The sequence below is a fragment of the Lepidochelys kempii genome, chromosome 18 (assembly GCF_965140265.1).
Source record: "Lepidochelys kempii isolate rLepKem1 chromosome 18, rLepKem1.hap2, whole genome shotgun sequence".
NCBI classification, from domain to species: Eukaryota; Metazoa; Chordata; order Testudines; family Cheloniidae; genus Lepidochelys; species Lepidochelys kempii.
In genome coordinates, this window is record NC_133273.1 from 4,641,086 (window position 1) to 4,668,367 (window position 27,282).

The 27,282-nt window shown below is 52.0% G+C and overlaps 1 protein-coding gene across 2 annotated transcripts; it reads right to left on the reverse strand.

Annotated features, from left to right (window-relative positions):
• Window positions 1-1,900: 1,900 nt before the first annotated feature.
• Window positions 1,901-26,952, reverse strand: P3H1 (prolyl 3-hydroxylase 1). Of its 2 annotated transcripts, none has more exons than XM_073316402.1 (15): window positions 26,512-26,952; window positions 20,357-20,509; window positions 18,451-18,640; window positions 17,993-18,124; window positions 12,185-12,324; window positions 11,043-11,132; window positions 10,702-10,754; window positions 10,080-10,201; window positions 9,670-9,797; window positions 8,703-8,798; window positions 8,067-8,217; window positions 6,492-6,609; window positions 5,928-6,003; window positions 3,433-3,573; window positions 1,901-2,570 (listed from the first exon to the last, which is right to left on the reverse strand). In XM_073316402.1, the coding sequence occupies exons 1-15, from the start codon at window positions 26,917-26,919 to the stop codon at window positions 2,427-2,429; spliced, it is 2,142 nt and encodes a 713-aa protein (XP_073172503.1). In that variant the 5' UTR covers window positions 26,920-26,952; the 3' UTR covers window positions 1,901-2,426. The 2 variants fall into 2 exon arrangements, with proteins under 2 accessions (XP_073172503.1, XP_073172502.1); XM_073316401.1 differs by having other exon boundaries at window positions 26,497-26,952.
• Window positions 26,953-27,282: the final 330 nt, after the last annotated feature.

Here is a 27,282-nt window from a genome sequence, read left to right on the forward strand (position 1 = left end):
TTCAGCTCTGCATCAATGAGATGCGTACGCTGACTTCTGCCCAAACTGTAGCAATTCTACTGAAGCAAATACCAGCGCCAGGACTGAGGTTCATAAAACATCTGCCTCTGCTCCTCAGAAGGTTCCTGCTAGTTTCTGGATCAAGGTAGTGCGGGAGGTGAACTTTTTTCTTAAGTGTTCTAGATGGGACCTCTATGGTAGACTATGGTCCGGTCTGACTCCTAAATAAGTGACAACTGGCTGTAAAGGGAGTGGACAATTAATAACACCGACTGTAATGGGCTGATTGGCCAGGTGATTGTTTAGAAGGAAGGTTGCAGCCACTATCTTAGACTCACTTAATGTACGACTCCACTGATGAAGGTAACTGGCCAGAGCATTCATGTCCTGGCTGAGTGACCTTCAATATTGCTTAGAGTGTTACCCACATCAGCGCAACAGATGTTCCCCTGCCCTCTCATGGCGAGTCGCATAAAGCAAAATTTAAGTAGACAAGATGCAGGATGCATGCTCGCGTTCTAAGCAAATCCTAAGTTCAGTCCTTTTCATAGAGGGAAAGAGTCCCTGTGCCATGAACCGCTCAGCTCAGCTCGCTCTCCGTTGGCCTGGTTAGGAACTGCTGCCCTCAAGTGGGCAAACTACAGCCAGAAGGCTCTTCAGCCAACAAAACTGGAAGGGACCATCTATCCCAGTGCAGGTTCCATCCTACTTGTTGGATGCAGAGGCATCGTTGCTTGCTGAGAGGCCTTTAGCATGGAAGGGCTTTGATTTCCAAAGGATGCTCCAGCTGGTCCAGTAATCCCCATTAGCTCTGAGCATGGAAAAGCAGGGAGCCAGCCAGAATGGCAGCTTACGTGACACGGATTCTGAATTCTTCTACATGTGCCATCTATCAGCTTCAAGAATTGCACTGACAACAGCTCATGCAGAGAGCCCAGGAGATCCCAAGGGAATGGATATGGAGTATGGCAGGACAGCATAGCCCAGGCAAACTATATGGGGAATTAATATTCAATAATGGGCTCTTCAGGCTAGCAGACAAAGGTCTGACATGATCCAGTGGCTGGATGCTGAAGCTGGACAAGTTCAGACTGGAAAACAGGTGTCCATTTTTAGCAGAGAGTAATTAACCATTGGAAGAAGTTGCCAAGGGTCACGGAGGATTCTCCATCACTGGTCATTTTCAAATCAAGATGGAGGTTTTTCTCCCAGATCTGCTGTAGGAATGATTTTGGGGCAGGTCTCTGGCCTGTGCTACACAGGCAGTCAGACGAGGTGACCCCAGTGGGCCCTTCAGGGCTTGGAATCCAGGACTCGACTTGCAGCACTCACAGCAAGCGCTATGGAAAATAAGCAGAGGAGCATGGATAAGGGTTACAGGCATGAAACCTGGAAGGTGCAGAGATGAGAGAAGGGCCAGAAAGGAAGCAGTAAGACAAGTGGGAGAGTGGAGACAGGCAAGGGAAGGATAAAGTGGGGGACAGAGCAGGGGACAAGGGCATCGCTGCCATAAGATGATACCATGATATTGTCCAAGCATGGACAATACACAGGGCAGAGTGGGATCCAGATGGTCCATTGCCAGAGGGAGACATTCATTAAAGGGCCGTTGCAGGGCAAAGGAGGACAAGGAATGCAGTGGATACCAGACACCTCCCAAATGAGGTCCTCAGTGGGGAGTACGGCACAGAATCCACAGCTCTGTAGCAAACAGACTTGCAACATGAACCCGGGCACTGAGTCAACAGACCCGTCCCCGTTTTCACAGCATCCCATGGTGCAGGGAGCCAACGGGTGCCTTGACTGCTGCCTATCCACTCAGTGGATCGACACTCTACTTATCCACACAGACACCAGGCTGTGACCCAGGGAGGAGCTGATCAAAGGAGAAACCAACAGATTAGAAAAGAAACCTTTATTCCCTGGTTGTCATTGGAAGGCACAGCTGTGACACAGTGTGTTCGAACCAACAGGCCCTTTTGGAGGTTCACTGGCTGCAGCTCCAACCCTGATCAGCATCTCCCTAACTCCAGGCACTGAAAGTCCTCCCAGCAGCCCAGAACTTTGATCCCTCCCAGAACGTGTATTTCTCACAGTCTTACCCTGGGTTAGTCATGTCCTCGCTGCAGGAGATGGGGAGGCAGGATGTGACTAGTGACACCAGGCACTTCTCAGGCATGTGGCCCAAACCAAATCCAGCAAAGCTTCCTCTCCAGCCCCAGCTATGCCTTAGCTTCTGGGCAGGCCAAGGAAATCTTTGCTCCTGACAAGAGCTTTAAGGGAGTTAGTTGCCTTCAGTTCCAGGTCCAGTGTCCTGAATCCACAAGCTGCAGTCAAGGGGGTTTGAGTCCTGAAACGAGATAGCTAGTCCCGCTTCCCTCAGCAGGGCCGAGCTGGCGCCTAACAGGGCCCTTCCTGGAGGGCCATCACAACTCGTCCTTTCCCTCTACACTCTGCCCAGGAGCGTCTGTCATGGCTGGCAGCTCTGCTTCCGGCCCCTTCAGCTGAGACAAATCCACCTCCTCTGTGTTGAAGAGCATCTTCACCAGATCATCAGCCTGCACACGCTCCTGGGGGGGAAGGGGAGGTTAGAGCACGCTGCAAGAGCCAGCCCCCTGCTTTGCCCTTGTGGCACTGGGGAGGGGATCCCCAGAGCATAATGGGATCACACCCCAAATGCAAGGGCATAGGACTCAGAGGAACCTCCTGGGTCAGTGAGTCCTGTCCCTGCTATCGTAGCCAACCATTCAGATAACCCCATTCAGAAGCTGGGGACCTGCTCCAGAATCTCACTGCCTGGATGGCTAGAAACCTCCTAATGTCCAGCCTGAGTTTACTCCTGGCCAGCCCATTTATTTTTGTGCTGATGCTGTTCTTTAGCCTAAACAGCTCTTCCCCGCACCTGGTGTAGTAATAGACAGCAGTCAGCTCCCTCTCAGCCTGCGTTTCAGGCTACCCAAGCCCTGCTCTTTCAATTTGCTCTCGTAAGATCAGCTCTCCACCCCCCTGAGCATCCCAGCAGCCCTTCTCTGTGTCACTCCAGCACGGATTCATCTTTCTAGCACACGGGTGACCAGAACAGCACACACTGCTCCAGATGAGGTCTCACCAGTGCTTGGTACAATGACATTAGAACATCCCAACCTCTACTTAAAACATGCCCCTCCTCCCCTCCCCAACACACACAGCCTAGGCTTGCCTTTGCTATTTTCACAGCCCGACACTTGCACAGCAGCTGCAGGGGGAAAGGCAAGTCCCCAGGGATCTCAGCCAGCTGTTTTCCGTACCCCAGAGCCCATTCCAGCGCTATGGAAGCCTCCTTGAGGAAGGCAGGGCAGAGGAGGAGGAGGGGGTAGGTGCACAGCTGGGGGACAGGCATGCGTGTGAGTGGAGAGGTGCCGAGGCAGTATGCCAATGCGGGGCAGTACTTACTCGTTCGCTGTGTCGCGGGTCCAGAGTGAACCACAGGGCGATGGCACACCGCTGGCCCTTGGTCACGGCCTTCACCCCGTGCGGGTTCTCCGAGCCAGAGGAGAAGCCGACAGCACGCCCGCACTGCGGCTGTACCTCTGCCTGCAGGGGACAGGTGCATGGATTAGGACCCCCTAACCATCCAGGCAGCAGCGGGTAATGAGGGACGGGTGAGGTAAGAGCCAGCAGACAGGCCAGTCAACAGGGGAGACAGGACCCTGGGGGCCAGCTGGAGAGGGGATATTGAGGGGATTAGAGTCCCCAGTGCAGGGCAGAAGCAGAGGCATCCCACTGCAGAGGGGTGGCAGCAGGGGACTATGTTCTCAGACTCTGCTGTGCAGAGAGAACTCCAGGCAATGCCGGGCAGTGGGAGTGTCTGCCCAGGAAGTGGCTGGGACAGCCCAGGTCATACCCACTCGGCTCCCCAGCTCTCCTGGAGGTTCCATCGACACCCAGCCTGAGTGATGCAGCACATGCTCTGCCACTGGGTCTTCCCCCGTGGGAGGAGCTCCCCAGGTTCCTGGAGGCCATGGAGGCTAGCCAGGCAGTCAGGCGCCAGGGGATTAGCCTCCACAGGGATCATTCCTGCCCTGTACTGCAGCACAGCCCCAATTCTGCCCCTTGTGACGATGACGTTGTCTAATTTATAACTATGCAAATCATTCTTGCTACCACCATTATATAATTCCAACGAATCTTATACAAAATATAACTCATGGCCAGAAAGGGTTAAACAGCTTGCAGGCTAACTAGCCCAAAGCTGACCTTTAAAGACATATTAGAAATGGCAAGTAGGGCCATTCTATGGCTAGATAGGCTAGAACTTTGCAATGCAAACCTGTATTGTCAGAAATTAGAAGTGATACTATTTGTGTGTATCTTAGATGCTAACTGTGTAAACAGACAGTGCCTGTCTGTCACTATAGCTACTAATTCAGAGCTCAAAAGGGAATATTAACATTTAGATGAATCCTGGGCGAAATAATGTCATTGTTTGTATGTCTCTGAAGTTTGTGATAGACTGCCTAATGGATAAATTGCTCTATGTTAATTTGTGTAACTAATTACTGGTGGTGTTTAGAAAACAGAAGGTTACATCCAAAGCCTATTGTTTATCCAGGACTGTGTGGTCAAGTGGATGCTAGAACATCAAGTGGATGTATAAAAAGACTCTTGGGTCCTGATCCTGTTTATCTCAGATCTGCTTAAGGTTTCATGCAGGGGAAGCCTACGCCACAAGGATTGAGCTCCTACCTCTGACTGGACCGCCCTGAAATATAACCATTGGACTATAACCTATGGACTATTTCTGAAAGAACTCCTTGCAAATACAAAGCTCACCATCTCTGCTATGAATCTGAACCTCAAAAATTGAACTCATGTCTGTATTTATACTGATCTTTTAACCATACTCTCTCTCTTTTGATTTTTAATAAATTTTAGTTTAGTTAATAAGAATTGGCTGCAGCGCGTATTTGGGTAAGATCTGGAATATTCAGTAACCTGGGAGGTGATGTGTCTGACCCTTTGGGATTGGTAGAACCCGTTCTTTTATACAGATGCTCCCTGGATTACACAAGACCTAACTTATGCAAATCTGCACTTATGGAAAAAGTTCCATAAGCTAGAAATAGGAAGGGGTTTTTTTGTGGTTTTTTTTTTTGGCGTAATGGTTGAGTATACGTTTCCGACTTACGCAAAATTCAAGTTATGCAAGGCATTGCGGAACGGAACGATTGTGTAAGTCAGGGAGCGTCTGTATGATGAAGTAAGATTTTCAGAAATCTTCATCATATCTGACATGGGTACCTGGATGGAGGCTTGAGGCTGGGTCACTTCAAGGGAACTGTGCTGTTTGGACTTCTGAGTAACCAGTGAGGTATAACAGAAGCTGTTTCGTGCTGGCTGTGTAAATCTAAACATTGAATTATCCACCAGTTTTGGGGTTTGTCTGCCCCATTCTTTGCAGTTCACCCTAATTGAGTGACCTCGGCTGACTCCCCACTGGGACCCTGGTCACACCCCTCTGTAGAGATGGCCCCATCCCACATCAGAGTGCAGCCATCTCCATTTCCCAGCCAGGGTAACAGCGGGAGTGCTGCCTCCCAGCCCTCTCAGCACCGGAACAGTCATGCTGCTCCAATGGGGAGTTATTCCTGATTAGCTCCATGTACAGATGCTTGTAGTCCAGTGGATTAAGCTAATTTGGAATAAAGCATTCTGGAATCAAAGTATCCACACAGGGAGTTAATTGGGAGTACTTAATCCACTTTAAAGTCACAACCTACCTAATTCTGGATTAATTTTCACGTGTAAACAAGCTCTCAGGGTGAACCCCGAGTGTCAGCCACAGGCAGAGTGGGGCAGGAACTGGGTAGAGCAGAAATGAGTCTCCAACCTCTCCAGAGCTGCCCAAACCAGAATCACTGTGCCCTTGGGGCAGACAAGCTACTTACAGTCACGGTGGTGGCGTCCAGTTCGGTGAAGTAGAAGGCTCCTCCTTCGAAGTCCCCATTGAGATACAAGATGACACTAGAGCCAGACAGAGCAGAGAAGGCATTCACTACCCAGCAGCCTCAGCACGCCTCCCTCTGCCCCAGGACTAGCCAGAGAAGAGACACCTACCGATCCCTCTCCCCCTTTCCCAAGCAGGTAGCGAGCATGGCAGGAAGCCTTTCTGCAGCCTTGCTGCTATGGACTCTGAATGCTGGACAGCTCTGGATCTTCCTTCACACACAACAATGTCCAGGAGCAGTTGTAGCCACACTTCTGAGACTCCCTATTCAGCAAGGTCCCTGTAACTAAGTGTTTTGGCCCCTTTAAGTGCAGGTGCTGGCAGCCTGTCTGTCACTGGGGCTCGGTGGGGAATTCTGGGAAATGTAGTTCCCCAGTAAGGACTGAAAGGCCAGTGATCAGGTCACCAAGTAGAACCAGGCAATTGCAGGATGGGGACTCAGCCTAGCTCCTGTGAGCCTAGGCAGACTGTGCCTTGAGCCAAGCACTGCTCGCATGGCTGTTACCTGTAGTCCCGGAATGTGTACGCTGGCGGCTCCTTGACGCACACCATGGCCTCTGCATTGAGAATGCAGTTATCCACGTGCACGGCATGGCTGGAGTCTGTCCGGTCCGCTTGCTTATCTGAGATGGAACGAAGCATGGATGGTTACAGAGCCTGTCCTGAGACGGCAGGATGTCCATCTACAGTCACCAACCCCTGCACCCCAGGGCACTCACAGCAAGGATGCCCTAACCCCCATGAGCCTCTCCCCTCACAATGCTCTGACCTGCGATTTCGGGGAGGCCAGAATTCAGTGGCAGCTGGCAGAGCTGTGGTCCCTTGTTCCCTAGGCCTATAAGGAGTGGCACTGCTCCATGTTTTAGGGGTGCAATACCCCCAAACCTACCGCATCATCTCAATGGGAGCTCATGATTCCAGTTCAAACAATGACATGTTATAACTATCCCACTGCTCACCCTAGCGGACACATCCAGCCAATGCACTTTCCAGTTAGGTTGGATGCACTGGGGGATACTGGGAATGGCTGGCCAAGTTCCTGGGGTGGGGGAACTAGGAGTTCAAGCAACCCCCAGAATTCCCAGTCACATCTGCCCCCGCCCGTGAGACTCAGCACCTCCCTCCCAGATTTTTAAAGGTACGTACATATCGTTGGGCTCAGCACTGCAACAGCAAACTGATTTCAGAGCCTAAGTCTCATGCTCTTTAGGAGCCTAAACTCACTGACAGGATTTTGGCTCTGTTCCTAAATCACTTTGGAAAATGTGAGTCTCCTAAGTCAGCTAGGCTCTGCAATACTGAGAACAGCAACACCATAATACATTTCACAATCTGGGCCAAAAGCTTTAAGTGCCTCTGAATGCTGGAAACCTGAATCACTTGCCTCCTCTGGTGTCAAGAGCTCCAACGCCCCCCTATCCAGCTGCCAACCTCCTGGCTGCCGCTTTATGTGATGCTGTTATTTGCTGCCAGCAAAACATGGAGGCATTTTTGAATTGAAGCCACTGCAGAATCAATGGCTGAGTTCTGCGGAAGTGACGGGATTCAGCTTGCCACAGAGCAGGCAGGGCCTTGGTGCCAGTCTAGGACACAAGGCTGAAGTTCTGAGCAGTGGCCATCTCCCTCTCCCACTGCATAGTTTGCTCTCCACGTCCTCTGGATTTAGCAACCAAATCTGCACAACTTCTTCCTCCTGTTAGCCCTGCAGAGCCAGCCCAGCCAAGAGGGAGGGAGCTGGAGTCTGTCCCCTCCTGCACATCAACAGAATGGTTAGCTAAGTGCCAGTCAGTTACACCTGGGCCAACTCACCCACACCACCTGGGCTGCACAGGTGGCATCAAGGGCAGAATCCTTATTACGAGGCAGGTGAGAGATAGAGAGCCCACTGGAGAAGTGGTTTGATGGTTGTAAAGGGAGTCCCCCCGGCAGCAGCTACCCACAGGGCTGTGGGAGGAGACGGAGGGGTCCTGCCACCAGCAGCAGCCTGAATCACGAACACCGGGAAGGGGAGATGCAACACCAGCAGCCCACTGAGCAAGGGCGGAGCGGGGGGGGGGGTGGGGTGCTGCCAGCTACTCGCCTGCGATGGCCGTGCGGCACACCAGGTGAGAGTAGGAAAAATAGAGCGGGGTGTCCAGGCGGAAGTAGGACTCCATCACGCGCCGCACCTTCTCCGTCACATTGTAGTAGAGCCTGGCACTGTGCATGGACACCTTGCCCTCCTGCCCCAGCTGCAGGGGGAGACAGAGAGTAGGAGCAGCAGTCAGGTGGCCTGGCTTCTTCCTCAGTGATCTCACCCGGTTTTGTCCCCAGAGCCAGCAGTTTGGGCTGGAGCGAAGGGCAGCAATGATAGAGACATCTCCTCCTCTCTGCAATCCTTGAGGGCATGAAGGTCCCCCCACCCCTTGGCTGATACAGGGACAGTTCTGTAAACTCACCAATCATTACTCTGGGGGGCCTGAATGGGTAGGGCACACCCTGGCGACCCCGCCATTCTCCAAACTGGGCTTCCTCAGGGGGCTCCCCAAATTTGTTTATGCCTCCAGGTGAGAGAGCAGGTTGGGCGCAAAGCATCCTGCTAATGCCTTCTTCCCCCGACCTGCCTCATCCCTTCCAGCCCATCTCCCCCACCCCCCAAGCCTTTCCCCAGTGCTAGCCAAACTCTTCTCTCAACCACGTCCACAGCATCCCCCCTCAGTCAAACAAGCAAACCTACCTTGAGGGACTTATAGACAGTCACGCCATAGAAGGTCTCGCTGGGAGTGTGAGGGGAGGTTTTCCCGCGATAGCCATCCCCAGCAGACGCAGCTGCCTGCAAAACCCAGGGTCAGACGTGAGACCCCCATGCTGCCGCCTGCTCCTCAGAGAAGGGCAGGAGCGGGCTTTAGCCAGGGCACGGAGACTGGCCAAACCCTCAGAGAAGCCGAGCAAGCGTGGTAGGGCCGGAACCACCCCTCCCCAGGCTTTTCCCTGGAAAGGAACAGATGTGATGCCAAAGAGCACTGGGGCCTGGACAGGCCAGAAATTGTAACAAAGTCCCACTGAAATAGTTCAGGGTCCTTGGCAAGGAGTTCAGATCCTGCCCCCCTGACATGCTGGTACATGCTGCAGATCCTCATTACCCCAAATCCAGCCTCCAACCCGAGCTCTCTCCACCCTGTCCTGGACCAGCCCTCACTATCGCATCCCCTTCCTGCTGCCGGTCAGAGGCCCCACCCTGCAGACACAGACCCTCCCAATATCAGCCTGAGACCCATGGTAGCCAATGCCACGGGGATGGGGGAGCACGTTATTGCTCGGAGCTGGGTAACAGGATGATCCCGGTGTGCAGGTGCCGGTGGGGCAGACGGATGCGATATTCTCCCCAGTCAGGGGGCTAGGAGGGCTGCTCTGGGGAACTAAAGTCCTGGCTTAAGAATTGCAGAACGAGACTGGATTTAATTCCTCTCAAGTGGTTCACTCTGGATTGTACTTTTAAATAGGTGACAGCCACACTCCCCAATGCTCTCCACACTTCAGCCCCATCCTCCCCTCCCAGGGTCACTCAAAGCAACCCCTTCCCTGCCCCCTGCTCAGCCCACTCTCCCCCGTCGCTGAGCTGCCCTTCCCCAGCCTCCATGCCAGCCGGTCCCTCTCTTGCCTCCCCAGTCTCCGGGTGTTGGAGCCGGCGACGAGCTACTCACGTTGGTGAGTTTCTGCAGCTCCAGACACTCCTCCTCAGAGATGACTCCGTCCACCACCACTCGCTGAGAGCCGTTCAGCAGCCGGGAGTTCATGGTGATACTGAGCCCATCGTACAGCAGGGGCCCACCTATAGGGCCAAGGAGCAATACTGGAGTCCGGGGAGCCCTCTGCCGGGGAGTGTGCATCAGACGGCACTGCTACCACTGGGTGCGTGACAGGTACAGAGGGTGGCATGCGCAAGAAGGGGGAGAGGCCATTTCGCCTCAGCCACAGGCCACTCCTTTGGTAGCACTGAACATCCTGCTCCCTGCCCAGAGCCCCCAGCTACAGCGCACACAGGGGTGATGGCTTGGCTGTCCGCTGGGTCACCGGGGGACATGTGGGCACATTTCACAACTCCCTCTCTTACCTTCCCGCATGAACTTGCTCATGTCCGCAGACTCCTTGGTTTTCTCCTCCACAAGCGTCTCTATCTCTTTCATCAGGTTGCTGATCTCCTCGGAGATTCGAGCCGCTGTCTCGCGCTCCACCCTGGGCACAAAGAAGCTGTGAGCTGCTCTCCTGCCTCTGGGGCAGACGTCTAAGTGATGAGCCAATTGGGAGATGGGCAGGGGGCTGGCGGCAGCAATCCTGAGGCCTCCACAAAGGGGGCAGAGACCGAGAGGTGTAGGGGAAGAAGATGAAGCTGTGGGATGGGTTCAGCAGTCAGGCAGATGGGGCGGGCAGTGCCCCTGGCTCAGCAGTCTGATGACATGCCCGTAACACCTTCCTGATGGGTTCATTCCAGCCCTAGCTCCCATTTTACATAGCATCCCATCCCACTGGCATGCTCAGAAACTCTCGCAGCCTCCAGCCCAGCCCTCGCAGCTACTCTTGGAACCACCAGGCTCCCCCGCCTGCTGCAGCAGATGGGTTTGGAAGATTCCAGCTACAACGTGCATTAACAGAAACCCCCACAACAGCGATTCCACATGCCAGCAGTGGGAGCAAAGAGACGATGCTCCTGCAAGTGTTACTGAACGAGTTCTCACTTCTGCTTCTCACGCAGCCTCTTTGGGATCACCTCCTCTGGGGTCCACGTGTCCTAAAGGCAGGAAAGAAACCAGAGATACCCTCATCCTTGCCCGAGACACCCCAATCCATGGCTCAGACACAAGGGTGCAGCCCTGTCCAGGGACAGACAGTAGTGCCATTGAAGAGCAATCAGCCCATCACAGCTCCCTCTTCTCCTCTGCCAAACCACCCCCCTCTTCCAGCACAGCTCCTCCCCTTGGTGCCCCACAGACCCCACCCCCGAGCATTCAGTCTAAACCTGCCCACTTCTAGTTCCCGCAGGTGTGTCCAGGACCAGGCCAAGGGAGTCTCCACTCACCGGATCCACAAATGGAATCCCGAAGGCATCGTAGCTGAAAAAGAGCAGCTCCTTCTCCAGCAGGCTGCGGTGGCGATACACCCGGATATTCTGAAAGCGTGGGAGAGATGGATGGGTCAGAGCAGCTTACATGGGCTTTCCAATAGACAAGCTGGTCTGGCCACTGCGGGGAACCAGGCGCCATGAGGTGAGCATTACAGAGAGAAACAGAATTCCAAAACTGGAGGCGTGGTGGGAATGAAAGTGCAGGACTCTGCTATTCTATGCCATGTTTCAATCCCTCTCAATACACCTCAATCCAGTCCTGCAGCCCCCTGCTCTTCCAGTCCCAGGTCCCTGCATAGCTCTGTCGATGGAGACCATTTCCAGTCTGAAAAACTTAGGGATGAGCGTTAACGCCAGGTTCAAATGGAAAGCTGCTCTCACCCCTACCCATAGACTCTCCATTAAACATCTCCCCTTTCCATTAATTCCTACTTTGTAATGGTAGCAAATAAAGCCAATAAGTTGATTTGGCAAGATGTTTTTATGACAGGTGGGGCTGGTTGTACCATCCCCATGTAAGCTGCTTGACACTCCCCATTATAAGATCCTGTTTTCATTTGCTTATCACTTTGCCAAGCTTTAACCATCTGGGCTGAAATGTCCCACACGGAATGTCTGCTTCAGGCTATTTTTCATTTTGGCCAGTTTGGCAATTTCTGCAAACGAAACGCCTGCAACACCAGACATTCCCTGATATTTCAGAGGAAGGTGCAGAACCCCACACTGGATCAGCACGCACTAACATGCGGATGGGATAGGCTTCTCCCTAGCCCTGCCAGTCAGTGATTGGCTGGTGCTCTGAGGCAGGATGCTAGCTTACGCTTATTCCTGGCTCACATAACCATAGAAATCTGCAAAGTACTCCAGCCATTTTTACTGAGTTGTGTCAGCTGAGCTTTGACCAGGGGTTCTGCATCCAGTCCCTTCAGCACCAGTTGGAACGTATGTGTGAGGAATGAAGACGGCCAATCCTAATGCTGAGCAGATTGCAGCCCATCTGCCCTACAAATACCAATCCCAGGTCTGCAGATGCTGCTTCAACAGGCCTGGCAGAGCTCGAGGAGTGGTTTGCCGGGGACAGACTGAATATCACTCACTTCTCGAGGATCAATAGGTGCAGCCAGCCTTTCCCCAAGGACAGCCGCGTAGTAGGCCAAGTTTTGATTCATCACTTCATCATTAGGGAAGAAAAGCAAGTAGGTCTTGGCGCATTCAATGGCTTTCTCGTAATTCCCACCTGCAAAGAGAAATCAGCTCATTGAGAGAAGCCGTCCCTCTGTGCTTTGCAGAACGCCGGCAAGGAGGGGCGCAGATCAGGAACAGGGCACATTTCCAGCACAAGGATAGTCAGACTCAGATTTAGCACAGGGTCAGATTCAGACGTAAGAATGGCCATGCTGGGTCAGACTAATGGTCCATCTCACCCAGTCTCCTGTCTTCTGACAGTGCCAATGCCAGATATCTCAGAGGGAATAAACAGATCAATTATCAAGTGATCCAAACCCTGTCATCCACTCCCAGCTTCTGGCAGTCAGAGGCTAGGGAAACCCTGAGCATTGGGTTGCATCCCTGACCATTTTGGCTAATAGCCACTGATGGACTCATCCTCCATGAACTTATCTAGTTCCAATTCCCTGCAATGGGAAACCTTGGTGTTCAAACCCTTTTCTCTCTGAAGACTAGGACTGGTTAGTTACTCATGTTCAGTCTCATTATCATGATCAGACTCATTTCCATCATTTATCTTTTGTTTCCCAGTTTCACAATCATGGGGAGCAATTTTTCCCTGCACTGCAGAAGAACGGCCATGAGAAACGGCTCTGAAGCACAGCTGTAAGAGTACTGCAACACCCAGCCAGCATTTCTCAGAAATACAAGGGTCATGGTGTCAGACCTGGCAAGTGCTGTAAGTGATGAGAAATTGGCTCTGCAGTAGGAACTGTCCTGGCTTCTCTGGAACCAGGGAGATCTCTCCTCTCAGCTCTTCATTCTGCTTTGACTACTTCTACACCAGGCCAGATCCAAAGGCAAAGTCCCTCTTCCAAGTAGACAGAGGCAGGACCTCCCTGCACAAGGCTGGTTGGCTTGCAATCCTTCGCTGATGTACCTTGTAATTCCAGTAAAACACGAACTGGGAAGATGGACCAAGAGAACAAAACAGTTTGGAAATCACAAAAGGTAGCAGAAGGGAGCTCGGAATAAAAGAAGAACTCCAAGAAATGAGATCCAGTCTGTGCTGCAACCAGCTAGCATGAAATCATGCACCTCGTGTACAGGTGTGTATCAAAGGGAAGAGAGAAGAGTCTGGCATCTTCCCTCCTCCTCCCAGGCCTGGCCAATCTGCTTTGGACACAGCAGAGTTCACCTGATTTCAGATGAATGAGCCCTGGAAACAACACCTCCCTCAGTCCTGAAAGGAGCTTTCAGAGAATGGTAGAGTGAGTCCACACCAGGATGGGAAAGGCTCAAAAGCATGTCTGCATTTGGTAAGAGCCTTTGCAACAGGGTATAGCAGGGCCCCCCTTGGTCCTGCTTCTGCTCTGCTCCAAAAACCACTTTAGTGTAAGGTTATGCATTTAGGGATTAATAACAAGAATTTTAGTTATAAGCTGGGGACGCATCAATTAGAAGTAACAGAAGAGGAGAAGGACCTTGGAGTATTGGTTGATCATAGGATGACTATGAGCCGCCAATGTGATATGGCTGTGAAAAAAGCTAATGCGGTTTTGGGATGCATCAGGAGAGGTATTTCCAGTAGAGGTAAGGAGGTTTTAGTACCGTTATACAAGGCACTGGTGAGACTCACCTGGAATACTGTGTGCAGTTCTGGTCTCCCATGTTTAAGAAGGATGAAGTCAAACTGGAACAGGTACAGAGAAGGGCTACTAAGATGATCCGAGGAATGGAAAACTTGTCTTATGAAAGGAGATTCAAGGAGCCTGGCTTGTTTAGCCTAACTAAAAGAAGGTTGAGGGGAGATACGATTGCTCTCTATAAATATATCAGAGGGATAAATACTGGAGAGGGAGAGGAATTATTTAAGCTCAGTACCAATTTGGACACAAGAACAAATGGATATAAACTGGCCACCAGGAAGTTTAGACTTGAAATTAGATGAAGGTTTCTAACCATCAGAGGAGTGAAGTTTTGGAATAGCCTTCCAAGGGAAGCAGTGGGGGCAAAAGACCTATCTGGCTTTAAGATTAAACTCGATAAGTTTATGGAGGAGATGGTATGATGGGATAACATGATTTTGGTAATTAATTGATCTTTAAATATTCAGAGTAAATAGGCCTAATGGCCTGTGATGGGATGTTAGATGGGGTGGGATCTGAGTTATCCAGGAAAGAATTTTCTGTAGTATCTGGCTGGTGAATCTTGCCCATATGCTCAGGGTTTAGCTGATTGCCATATTTGGGGTCGGGAAGGAATTTTCCTCCAGGGCAGATTGGAAGAGGCCCTGGAGGTTTCTCGCCTTCCTCTGTAGCATGGGGCACGGGTCACTTGCTGGAGGATTCTCTGCTCCTTGAAGTGTTTAAACCACGATTTGAGGACTTCAATAGCTCAGACATAGGTGAGGTTTTTCACAGGAGTGGGTGGGTGAGATTCTGTGGCCTGCGTTGTGCAGGAGGTCAGACTAGATGATCATAATGGTCCCTTCTGACCTTAGTATCTATGAATCTATGACTCAGCAATCATTGGTGCAGTTTATTTACAGGGTGCAATCCACCACCTTCTTATCATTTACATCTTGGGGGTTTCAGCCTTAGGGCCTTCTCAATCTCTGCAGGAAGGAAGGAAGAACTACCAACCATCTTTCACTCTCTGGCTTCCCACCCTGCTTCCTTCCTCTGGGCCTGTATATAGCCCCAGGCTAATCAGGCTGGCAGCTGTTTCCCCTTTGCCAATCAGGTACAGGTTTTTCTAGCCAGTTCCAATTAATCTCCCTGAATTGGAGCTGGCATGACAGAGGGCTGGCTCCGCAGTTCCTCCTCAGGACCCTGTCACAGCCTTGTTTTGGGTCTGCAAGGGGTGACCATACCCCTGTGCAACTCAGGTTTGTGATGGTCCCACTGCCTGTGTGTACGGAGGGGATGTGGGGGTGATGGGAGGGAGACCCTAGAATCAGCCCAAGTTAAGCAGGAGAGTGTTGCACTGCTCCCATAGCTGGTGTGGCCAAGAAACGGAGACAGGCATGCACTTACTGCAGCTTCTCCACTGAATGTGGAAGGCTCTGAGAGGAGCAGGGTGGAAGGAGTCTGGATTCAAGGTCTCACCATGCCGTCCTTTGGCGAGCGCCCTTACCATATGCTCAGGTCTTCACTCTCACCTGACAGTTTTGCTCAAAGTTCAACAGGAACAAAATATTGACAAGTGTCTGTTTTGTGATGGGAACATCCCTGGGCCTTTGCTACTCCCATGTCTATCGTGCTGCAGCAGCCACTGAGTCGCTGGAGCCAGCATCTGGGGAGGGGAGCTCCCTGCTCAGAGCTGCCAGAACCTCACCACTCTGAAAACAGCTGCAGCCTCCTGCTAGACACCTACCAGCCTAGTGGAAAAGAAACCATGCCACCTGCTGAAGACAAAGAACTGTGTGCCAGGAAGCAATGAAATCACCCAGTTCTCATCTGCTGACAGGGAGGAAGTACACGAAAGCACCTGGACCAAAGCAGAATACACAGATGAGGATTTCCTAGACAGCAGAGAGGCTTCAAAACAGTTTGGTTGGAGGCTGCAAGCAGGAAATAAATCAGACACTCGGAAGATAGAAATGGGACGGGAGCGCACCAGGAGCATGGACAGTTATCCCGGAGCTAGGGGACAGGTAACGGATGTTGCCAAAGCAAGGAGAAGGATCCTGGACTCAGAGGCTCACCCCATCTCCATATCAGGCGCCACTGCCGCAGGCCTACTAGTTTTCACCCTCGGAATACACGTCCAAGTACTATGCTTAAGCAGTGCACAGAGAGACCCAACACGTTCCATTATGACCCCCCATTTTCAGTCACTTATAACTCCAACCAACTAATCATCTGAGCTGAAGTTTTCCAGGTTTCATTTCTTCCTCGGGTTGACTTTGTTCTGGAAAGTTTATGCAGAAGCTGAGAGGCAGTTCAGCTGTTTCCCAGGAGTAGGATAGTGAAAAATAGCGAGTTTTGCCAATGCTAAAAAAAAATTATGACTGTTTTCTGAATAGTTCTAATGCCTCTGTGGTTTGGAGCAGGAGCCTGAATGCTGGCAGGGGGCAGCTGTGGGACCAGGGAGGTGCCTTTCACTATCCTCACAAAACCTGTCCAGATCTGGCCTCAGAAAATCATTTGCACACACATAGCAGAACTTGTTCGACATTTGGCCCTTAATTTTCTGAATGTTCCAATTGCACTGGGCCTGACACCATGCCCGCCTGAGCCTCCTGCAACCAGCAAACACAGCGAGCTAGTGCACCAGGTGGGATACGGACAAAAGAGAGGATGACCCTCCTCCAGCTGCTACTTCTACTTTCTTTCCCCAAGATATCCTTTGGCCAAGTGAGGGTCACTGGGTTAGAAGACCATGTGTTCTAGTCTGACCTTTCCCACTGACTGATGTTAATAACTTGGCACTTCATAGCTTTTCAAAAGTTGTAATTAACAGAGGCCTCCTGCTGGCTCCCAGTGTAGGGGTAAGTATAATTTCTCCCAACTTACAGATAAGATAGCCCAGTACCAGACACTGCACCAGGAATGGAACCCGAGTTTTAAATATGGCAGAGCTGGGTCTGCCAAAATTAAATGCTGCCTCAGGCCAAATTTACCAGACCTGTGACTCTCGGTCAGTAACGTGGAGTGGGTTGGCTGGGACCATCACAGAGGCAGGATTAGGAAACAAAACCAAATACTAACCTACCTCTCAAGTGCGGTGTATGTCGCTACATGTTGTGCTAGTCTCAGCCTGTCTTCTTTGTTGGGACCAAAAGGGTCGATCTCATGCCCTTGCTTTGTCCAGCACCTAGCATGAGGGATCATCGCAACCCCGATCGGGGCCTCTACGTGCTACTGTCATCCACATCAGGAACACTGATCTCAGGGTTAGGGCGCTGCCCTGGGAGCCCGGAGAACTACATTGTATTCCGGGTTCTGCCTGACTTGCTGTATAAAGCTGGGCAAGTCACTTACACAAACATTTTCTGGGTGCCCAGCTGAAGACACCTAGGGTGTCATTTTTCAGCAGTGCTGAGTACCCACAACTTTCACTGACTTCAACTAAAGCTGAGAGCATTCAGGATTTCTGAAATCAGGCTCTAGGACTCCAGTTGCGCACCCAGCGTCAGTGGACACTTGGCCTTAGTCTCTCTGAGCCTCAGTTCGCCAACTGTAACACTCCTCTGCTATCTCACCTGGGTATTGAAGATAAATGCGCGAGTGTCTCTGTTCAGATACTACAGTTACAAGTGCAACACAAAAGCCCAGGAAGGAATAAAAGATTCCGTTGTCAGTGCAGCATCTGGATAACGAGCAGAAAATAAGTCCTCGGGCTACACAGTGAACGCCAAGCAACAGACGAAATACTGAACAGTTGCCTCGTTCCCTTGCACCATCCCTCCTGGGCACTGAATGATGCAAGGGCTCTAGGGCAAAATATATGAGCTAGTGTAATTTACGGTTATATCATAATGCACGTACATAAAGGGGCACAGCAAGTTGCCTGGATAACAGTAACTCTGGTGTTTCCTAACTTCTGAGTGCCCGACTCTGCAACACTGATGATCTTCTTCTAAGGTAGTTCTTTTGTCTGGACTCTTGTACCCTCCACTATCTGTGCAAAAGAAAGAGGGATCAAGACAGCTAAGTTGTGTGCCAGTGATCCCAAGAACCCTAATGTCAAGGCTTCCCAAGCATCAGAGAAATAAGAGAAATGCTTCTTACTGTTGTAATAGGCAAACTGCAGGTAGTTGAAGTGGGATGGAAGGAAATCCTCAATGGGCTTGTCCTGGCCCGGCTGGGAGGCTAGTTCTGTAACACAGCTCTGCTTACAGCTCAGCACCTGCACATAATGATCTGGGAGAAAAAGACAGCACATTTTATTGGTCAGGGGAGATCTGTACCAGAGTAGCATTCTTCAGCCTGGAAGAGGCTTCACTCAGGCATTACTGTCATTAGGACCAAGAAAATGGGCTGGAGAATTTAAATCCCCATTAGCCCAACCTTAGCATAGTCTCTCGAGTCATCAACCCCCCATCTCTCTGGTGGAAAGTGCCCCAGAAATCTGAACTGATAGCCAAAAACATTCAAAGAGAAAGCTGCAGCAGTAAGTACAGTATGCAGGGGCCCGAGGCAGGCAGTCCCTGTGCTACACGCCAGCTGGTTTACCGTGGTGCACACACCCGTAATGGCCTGGACCAGGTCAGCATTGTATTCCAGGTAGTTGTAGCCTTCGTAATCGTAGGGCCCCTCGCAGAGAGCTCGACATTCGGTGTCAGCTACAAAATATTCCTCCAGCGCCTTTTCCATATGCAGAATGGCTGGTTCTGGCTGCTCCTCTGTGTAAAACTTCACACCCAGGCGGAACTCGTGCTGCAAAGAGCCAGGAGGAAAAGTGAACCTAGGCCCCAGCCAGACACATTCCACCCTGGGTGCAGTTCAGCACTGTCCCCGCAAATATCTCGCCCACCCTCTGCTCACTAAGGCCCAGGGGCAGTAGATTGTGGCTGCCCAACTTCACAGGGTCCCTCAATAAAAAAGATCTCCAAGCAGATGGCAAGCTGAATACATAGCACACAGACCATGGGGCCAGAGGACAGATGCTCTCTCAACAACAAATCATTACAGCCTTCAAAGCAAAACTGCACCGTCAGAGAGGGGTTAGTCTACTGTGGCCAATAATGCTATCCAGGGCTCAGGGCTCTCATCTTTCATGCATCTGTTTGGGCCAAGGTCAATACATGGCCAGTTAGGCATGTAACATTTTGGCTCTTCCCCATGATGTGTCTGAGTGTTTGGGGAGGGAATGGAGTGGAAGAAATCCTCCCATCCCAATATTTGCTGCTGGAAATTTCACACCTCCACATTTCAGGTATTCCCAAAGATGAAGAGCTCTCTGGTCTGTGCTATGTGCACTGGGACAGGCTCTCAATTCAGCACAGTGTCGCAGGAATGGTGCACTTCCACGCTGCTCCACATAGGAGAATCCTCCTCTCCCCAAAGGCCCTTTTACTGGTGCCCCCGACACGTGGCCACTTCACCGCACACAGAACACAGCTCTTTTAGCCAGCCAGCCAGGCCATTGAGCTCTGGTCCCATATGACCTTCCCCTGTCCAGCTGCACCCCTGAATCTCATGTGTCGGTGACAATGCAGGCTGGATGGTTTAGGATCCCTGGTTCCAGGCCTTTTCAGTCATTTTAAATGAATTACCATCTATTTTTTAATTCTGCCAGTCGAAAAACACCTAGAGTTTTATTATCTGTGATGATGCTCCACAAATGCCCAGCCCTCTCCATATTCATTGGCTTCGATGCAGAATCTGACACAGCAGGGTAGTCAGGAGGGAACTGGGGGTAGGATACCAGGCTGTTGCCTCCTCCTGTCATGTGAGCCTCTTTGCTACAAACTCATAGCCAAGGCCAATATCGAACCTTAGGGGTGGCCTGCTAAAGAAGTGATTTTGACACATGGGCTTGGGTTCCCTACGATGTGGGCCCTTCCCTGAAAGGTTGCTTCCCCTATCTCCTCCCGAAACACTCACAAGTACTGATAAGGTCAGGTTAGATCTTCCTTGGCTGTCCTGGAGGGCTTCACCTGAGCTGAAGGGCAGGGGAGTTGAATCTTTAACCAAGACATCCTTTCTCAACAGTGTTCACTGGGTGTTGGTAGTTAAATAGGTGTTTAAAAATAGCAAGACCTGAAAAGTTTTACAACATTGACAAAATCCTTTACTTCTCAATCACTCAGCTTTCACATCCCTGCCCTGTGCAATGTCACTGTTTCACTTGGTCGCCATCCCCAGACAGGACCTGAACTTCTACCACAGAAGCAGAACTCTCCCCCCAGCCTCTTTACTGTCATAAACCAGCAAACAGGACACCCCTTTTATTCCATCGTTTGTAGCCATTGCAGGTCAGCTCCAGAGATCACCCGCCTTGCAGGTGCTGAGTGAGACTTTGCTCATTCAAACTCTCCACACAGACTTTGAGTGCCCAAGGAAATGATGGTGCCAGGCTGGCAGGTGAGGGTGGAAGCCTTGACCCTGAAGAGAGACCTCAAACACTTGCGGGAGGAAGGTTGTTCTTACCATGTGAGGCTTGGCCTCCAGGTCTGTGAAGTCCGACTCTTTGACTCCTGCCATCATCTGGTAATACTCCAGGTTCTGCCTCATCTCCACATGGTCGGGGTTCCCAATGAAGAAGGTATGAGCGGCAGCCACAGCCTTATCGATCTTGTGGATCTAAGCAAAGAAAACATGGGGAAAGGTGAGACCGAAGCCCCGACTCTCCACCACACAGGGACAATGTACTCGGCACCCTGGGAACATGTTACTATATCAGCACAGCACAGGTCTCGGCCACTTCTCCCCACGGATTTGCCTAACTCCACCCAGCCATAGTCCCTGTCCCCCCAGCACACCCCAATTCAGCCACTCCCCATGGGCCCTGTGCATGCCCACACCAGGTTAACAACAGGACTGGTAACCTCACAGCACCTGACCCCTCCCTAACAAAAAAACGCAATTTATCTGTGCCCACCAGAACTCCAATTCAGGTCTCTTATTCCCACCACCCAAGAGGGCCCTTGGCGTGGTCCGTGTGGCAGCACTGAACTGGGGCAGGAATAATCACTGCTGGTTGACAGAGATTGCGCTGGACAAGCTGCCTTGCCTCCCTGCTTCATGCTGCAGACACACTGAAAGAGGCAGTGGGGATCTCAGCTTAGATAAACATTCCCCACTCCCAAATAACAATATAGCCAGGGCCCTAAGGCGTGGGAAGCTGCACTTCGATGGAGCAGTTCCTGGTTTTAATGAGTCTGTGGTTTGTTTTGCTTTGTCACACTGACTCTTTGGGGCAAGGGAACACGACTCTTAACGGAGGATTTCCTGGTTTTCGAATGCTCGAATTGGGGTATGGCGATCTCCTCCCCCACAACGGACATGGGGAGCAGATGGGACCGTTGAGGCAACAGCCTGAACTGCACCATAACCAAGTTGCTTAGAAATGAAACCATCCAGCACCTTTTTGTAAACGTCACAGGTCAACTTTACAAGGAGACTTGAGAGCACAAATAAACCACCCAGTGAATTCAGGATGATGCGCAACGCTGGAGAGTTTCAGAGCAGCAGCCGTGTCAGTCTGTATTCGCAAAAAGAAAAGGAGGACTCGTGGCACTTTAGAGACTAACAAATTTATCTGAGCATAAGCTTTCGTGAGCTACAGCTCACTTCATCGGATGTATGAGAGTGAAAATCCCACGCTGCTCTGGGGGAATGCTAGGACCAGACAAACTTAATCTACTGGGGAAAGCTACTGGCTTCTTCAACTGCCTGTGTACTAGAACCACAGGAGAACTTCCCCTCAAGACAATTTGTGTGGAAAACTGTACCAGCCCAGCCTTCCCCTGCAGGGCACAACCAGTCCCTGCCAACTCACCAGGAACATGTCCCGGACCCAGACTGAATGAACAGCCCATGTCACAGCTGGATGTCATTACTTACTAACCAAAACACTAATCCCGTCTCTTCCTGTCATAACTATAAAGAGAAGGGTAAACCCCTTTAAAATCCCTCCTGGCCAGAGGAAAAATCTTCTCACCTGTAAAGGGTTAAGAAGCTAGGATAACCTCGCTGGCACTTGACCAAAATGACCAATGAGGAGACAAGATACTTTCAAAAGCTGGGGGGAGGAAAAAACAAAGTGTCTGTCTGTGTGATGCTTTTGCCAGGGACAGAACAGGAATGGAGTCTTAGAACTCAGTAAGTAATCTAGCTGGATATGCGTTAGATTATGATTTCTTTAAATGGCTGAGAAAATAAGCTGTGCTGAAAGGAATGAATATTCCTGTCTGTGTGTTTTTGTAACTTAAGGTTTTGCCTAGAGGGATTCGCTATGTTTTGAATCTAATTACCCTGTAAGGTATTTACCATCCTGATTTTACAGAGGTGATTCTTTTTTACTTCTTCTATGAAAATCCTTCTTTTCAGAAACTGAATGCTTTTTCATTGTTCTTAAGAGCCAAGGGTTTGGGTCTGTGGTCACCTATGCAAATTGGTGAGGATTTTTACCAAACCTTCCCCAGGAAGTGGGGTGCAAGGGTTGGGAGGATTTTAGGGGGGAAAGATGTTTCCAAACAATGCTTTCCTAATAAAAATAAACCCACATTTGGTGGTGACAATGGAAGTCCAAGGGAAAAGGGTAAAACAGTTTGTACCTTGGGGAAGTTTTAACCTAAGCTGGTAAAAGTAAGCTTAGGAGGTTTTCATGCAGGTCCCCACATCTGTACCCTAGAGTTCAGAGTGGGGAAGGAACCTTGACACTTCCCCAGCTCTCCATACACACCTTATACCTTGCATCAGTCTAAACATTTATTTTCTTTTGTGTTCCACAGAGCCCCAGGCTGTGGGCTGCTACTGCTTTAGCTAATCCCAGCTGTTTGAAAGTGTGGCTGTCCTGCAGGGGCAGCACAAAATTTCAACTAAGATCTAAAGGTCCCTGGTTCATTCCCAGGTTTTGGGAGGCTTTGCCCATGCTTCCTTATTTTGGAACGGAAGGATGGTTTTGAGGTTAAAGCACTGGACTGGGACTCAGGAGATCCGAGTTCAGCTCTTCGCTCTGCCACAAACTTCCTGTATGACCTTGTGCAAATCTCTGGGCCTCATCTCCCCCGTCTGTACAAGGGGAATAATAATCTTTCCGGTCTCTCACCCATTATGTCTCTTTAGATTGCAAGGTCTTTAGGGCAGGGATTGTCTTTTATTATGTATAGTATGTACAACACTGAGAACAATGGGGCTCTGATCTCGGATGGGGCCTCTAGGTGTGATGGTTAAGGCTGCATGCCTTCTGCAGTGTTCGGTGTGGCTGGCCCCGGGGCTGCCCGAGCAGATCAGGCGGCCCCTGGGCCAGCTGCACTGGCTGCTACTGGGGCAGTGTGGGTGTGGGAGGGGGCTCAGGGCTGGGATGGCACTTACCTGGGGCTTCCCAGAAGCGGCAGGCATGTCCCTGCAGCCCCTAGGCGGAGGAGCCAGGAGGCGGCTCGGTACACTGTCCCCTGCCCACAGGCTCCGCCCCCTCAGTGCCCATTGGTTGCAGTTCCCAGCCAATGGGAGCTGCGGAGCTGGAACTCATGGCCGGGGCAGCGTGCTGGAGCCCCCCAGCCTTCCCTCCCCCTCAGAGCCGCAGGGACATGTGGAGCCAGGTAGGGAGCCTGCCAGCTCCGCTGCCTGGCTCTCCCTCCCACAGCAGGGGTCCCGAGCTGTGCGCCGCTGCCCCCCCAGCACCAGTGGCGGTCCCGGGACATCCCCCCAGCACCTCCGGCCCACACTCCCAGAGCACCCTTGGCCCAAGTTTTAGTTAGGGGTATATAGTACAAATCATGGACAGGTCATGGGCCATGAAATTTTGTTTACTACCTGTGACCTGTCCATGACTTTTACTAAAAATACTCGTGACTAAAACATAGCCTTAGCAATGGTCATTCAAATGATAATTAATAAGAGTCTCCCAAGGGAAAACAGCCTCCTTTTCCCTTCCCCTGGGGGGAGAGAAAGAAATGGAGAAGACATCATGTGAGACAGATGTCAGGCATGTTGTTTAATGCAGCTCTGGAAGGCATTCAGACACTGTGCTGATGGGTTCAGTATAAAAACCTGAACAGAATATACAGGGCAGTAGTGGAAGACCAGACTCTTACGTTATTTTAAATTGGACGAGACAAAGCCCAGAATGCATCATACAGACTGATCCTGCCCTGGCAGGGGCTGAACAAGCTGGCTTTACAGGTCTTTTTCATTTCTGCCTTCTGAGAATCTATGAATTACACCTTATCCCAATGGTTTAATTTTCATGAGAACTTAAAGAGGACCCATCCAGGTGAAATCTAATCAATAAAAACCAGAACAAAACACAGCTGAATAGTTTCAGGTTCTGCATCTACCCAATGCTGCGCTGCCAAATTTTTAGTTTTTTAATCTACATTTTTCCATTTAAAAAATATTTTCTCTTCCCTCTTGCTCTGTGAAAGACAAGTAACAAGAGACACCAACGGAGTGTACAGTGGAGAGTGAAACTGTCAAATGCACAAAGTAAACAAACTGAAAACCAAATATTTTTTCCTCTCATTGCCTTCAGTATTTGATTTTAGCTGTTACTTGTAATGCCAGTAGGTAAAAACTATTCACACAGACATGGGATTAAATGGACATTTAACCAGCCTGACCCAGTATTTTCTTTAAAGCTTTCTTGGGGAGCAAAGCAGAGACAAAATGTCTGTGGCCCCCTATTCTTGGGCTACAGGAGAGTCTCTGTGCCACAGAGAGTCAATGTGATCATCGATGCAATACAAAACTTCCCGAAGGAATCAAGACCCCCAACGCCACATAAGAATATTCTTTGCAGTTATTTCCTTTAAGTGCCCAGTGGGGCAGATTGTTAGCGCTAGCATCATCGTTACCACTAAAAATACAGATCTAATGGATGTAAACACTTATATGCCTCAGTAAGGTCACTGAATGGGACAAAGACATACCAGCGGCAAGGAAGGGAGTGTACAAAGGGGCCATTTTTTCACTTTTCTGACTACAACTGCACTTGACATCAGTTCTGAAACATGTGACCCTCGTGGATCACATTACACTGGGCATGAAGGATGATACAGCCCCCAGCTCACTACGTGGCATTTCAGCTTCTGAAGAAGGGAGGAGGAGAATAGAGGGGGCTGGACTTTCTGCTGCAGGAAAAGGAGGGGAGACATCTGGAACTGCACATGTGGCATAAACTCCATTACCCTTCCCTGCCCTGGGGTCGGAGAAGCAGCGAGAGGGGAGGATGGAGAGCTCCGTGACTGGACTCTGTTACATGTGCTGAACTGGGAAAAAGGAAATGTGCTAAATACAAACCAAGGCACAAAAGGAGTTAGGGGGGATATCCATTTCACTAGCATATGGCACCGCGTGAGGCGGGGGCCACAGACTTGGCACTGCCCCCACCATCTAGCCTACCCATCACAGCACAATACTGGCCTGTAGCTAACTCCCAGAGAACACCCTTCTGCCCATCTCTAGTGTTATCTCATGCTCCCACTGATACCTCATGCACTTCCTTGGGTCATAGCCTGCACTTCCCACTGCCTCTCTCCTTGCACCGTCCTGTTCCCCCTCCAGATGCAGCTGCCTCCCTTCCTAGCACCATCCAGCACCCCCGCCTAATACAACTGCTCGCAAGCCCTCCCCAAGGAGGAATGTGCCTGCATTAAGAGCAGCACACAGCTCCTCTGGATTGGTACCCAGGGAAAGGACAAATGGATCTGCATGCCCTCCATTTTGACCCTTGTTAAGGGGGCCAAGGTGGGTGACGGAGTATCTTTTATTGGACCAATTTCTGTTGGCGAGAGAGACAAGCTTACACAGAGCTCTTCCTCAGGTCTGGGAAATGCACACAGAGTCACAGCTAGATACAAGGGCAACAGATTGTTTAGCATAATTAGTGAACACATATTTCAAGGGACCATTCTTCCCAGATTCAACCCAGCCCACTAGGGACAGTGCTGAGTGTGTGCACACCGTCAGAGTGGAATGGGCATGGGGTTTCAGCTGGGCCATAGCTTAATAAAACACTCAGCTCCACTCCCACATAGGAGTGGATGCCCTGGATGGTGTCTGATGTGGACAGAACTCCCTTCCTTATTAGCAGGCAGCAGACAGACCAGATACGGTCCCGTGGCCTTTCAGTCTCACACTGAAATGAGCTCCTGCATTTGGTAACGGGTCTGATCTGCCAACAGAGTAATTTCTCAACCTCAGAAGTCCTAGCGGCTGCAAAGTCCTACGCTGCCGGCGGTAGCTGGTGAGTGCCCAGCTTTGGGCAGTTTGGAGCCCAGGTACATCACAAGGCAGAGCATGGGACGACGGGGACCCTGCGCTTTGATTTCCCCGGGGATTTATCGGAGCGGAGCAGAGCGCGGGACACCTGAGACAGAGCCACGCCCACGGGTTCCCATTCCACCTGCGGCCCACCTCACCTGGGCCCCCCGCCAGCCCCTCCCTTCCCTCTGAATTCGCCTGGAAAGGGCCCTGGGGATCCGCCTGCAGACAGCCCCCTGCAGAGACGTGGGGGCCCAGGGCGGCCCTTTGTCCCCGGGGCTCCCCCGTCCGCAGCCAGGCCCTGCTCTGCCTCCCCCAAACCCACCTCCCCGGCCCGGTCTCCCGCCCGCCCGGGCCCGCACCTTGAAGTAGGCCACCTGCAGGTAGTTGTAGGGGCTGCGCCTGCGGAACTCGAGCTCCAGCTCCTCGCCGAGCCGGTAGCGGGACGGGGCGCCGGGGGCGCCGGGGGCGCAGGCCCGCAGGCAGGCCGCGCGGCGCAGCAGCGGCCGGAAGAAGAGGAGGTCGCGCAGGGCGGGCGGCGGGCCCGGGCTCCCCGCGGGCCAGGCGCTGCTGTCGGCGCAGCGCAGCCGGCAGCGCACGAGCTGGGAGCGCAGCGCCGCCCGGGCCCGCAGCGCCCGCTCCATGTGCAGGATCACGGCGGGCCAGTCCCCGCGCGCGTACGCCTCGGAGCCGGCGGCGAACAGCGCGTCGGGCGGCTCGGCCGGCTCCGGGGGCTCCGCGGCGCACGGCGCCAGCAGCAGCAGCAGCAGCGCGGCCAGCGCCATGGCCGAGCGGGGAGAGACGGGCGGGACCGGCGGCAGAGCCCCGCCCCGCAGCGCGGCCCCGCCCCGGCAAAGCCCCGCCCCGCAGCGCGGCCCCGCCCCCGGCAGAGCCTCGCCCCGCCCCGCAGCGCGGCCCCGCCCCCGGCAAAGCCCCGCCCCGCGCGCCCCGCCGCGCGGCCCCGCCCCCTGGAAAACCCCGCCCCGCCGCGCGGCCCCGCCCCCTGGAAAACCCCGCCCCGCAGCGCGGCCCCGCCCCCGGAAAAGCCCCGGCCCGGAGCACGGCCCCGCCCCCGGCAAAGCCCCGCCCCGCGCGCCCCGCAGCGCGGCCCCGCCCCCTGCAAAACCCCGCCCCGCCGCGCGGCCCCG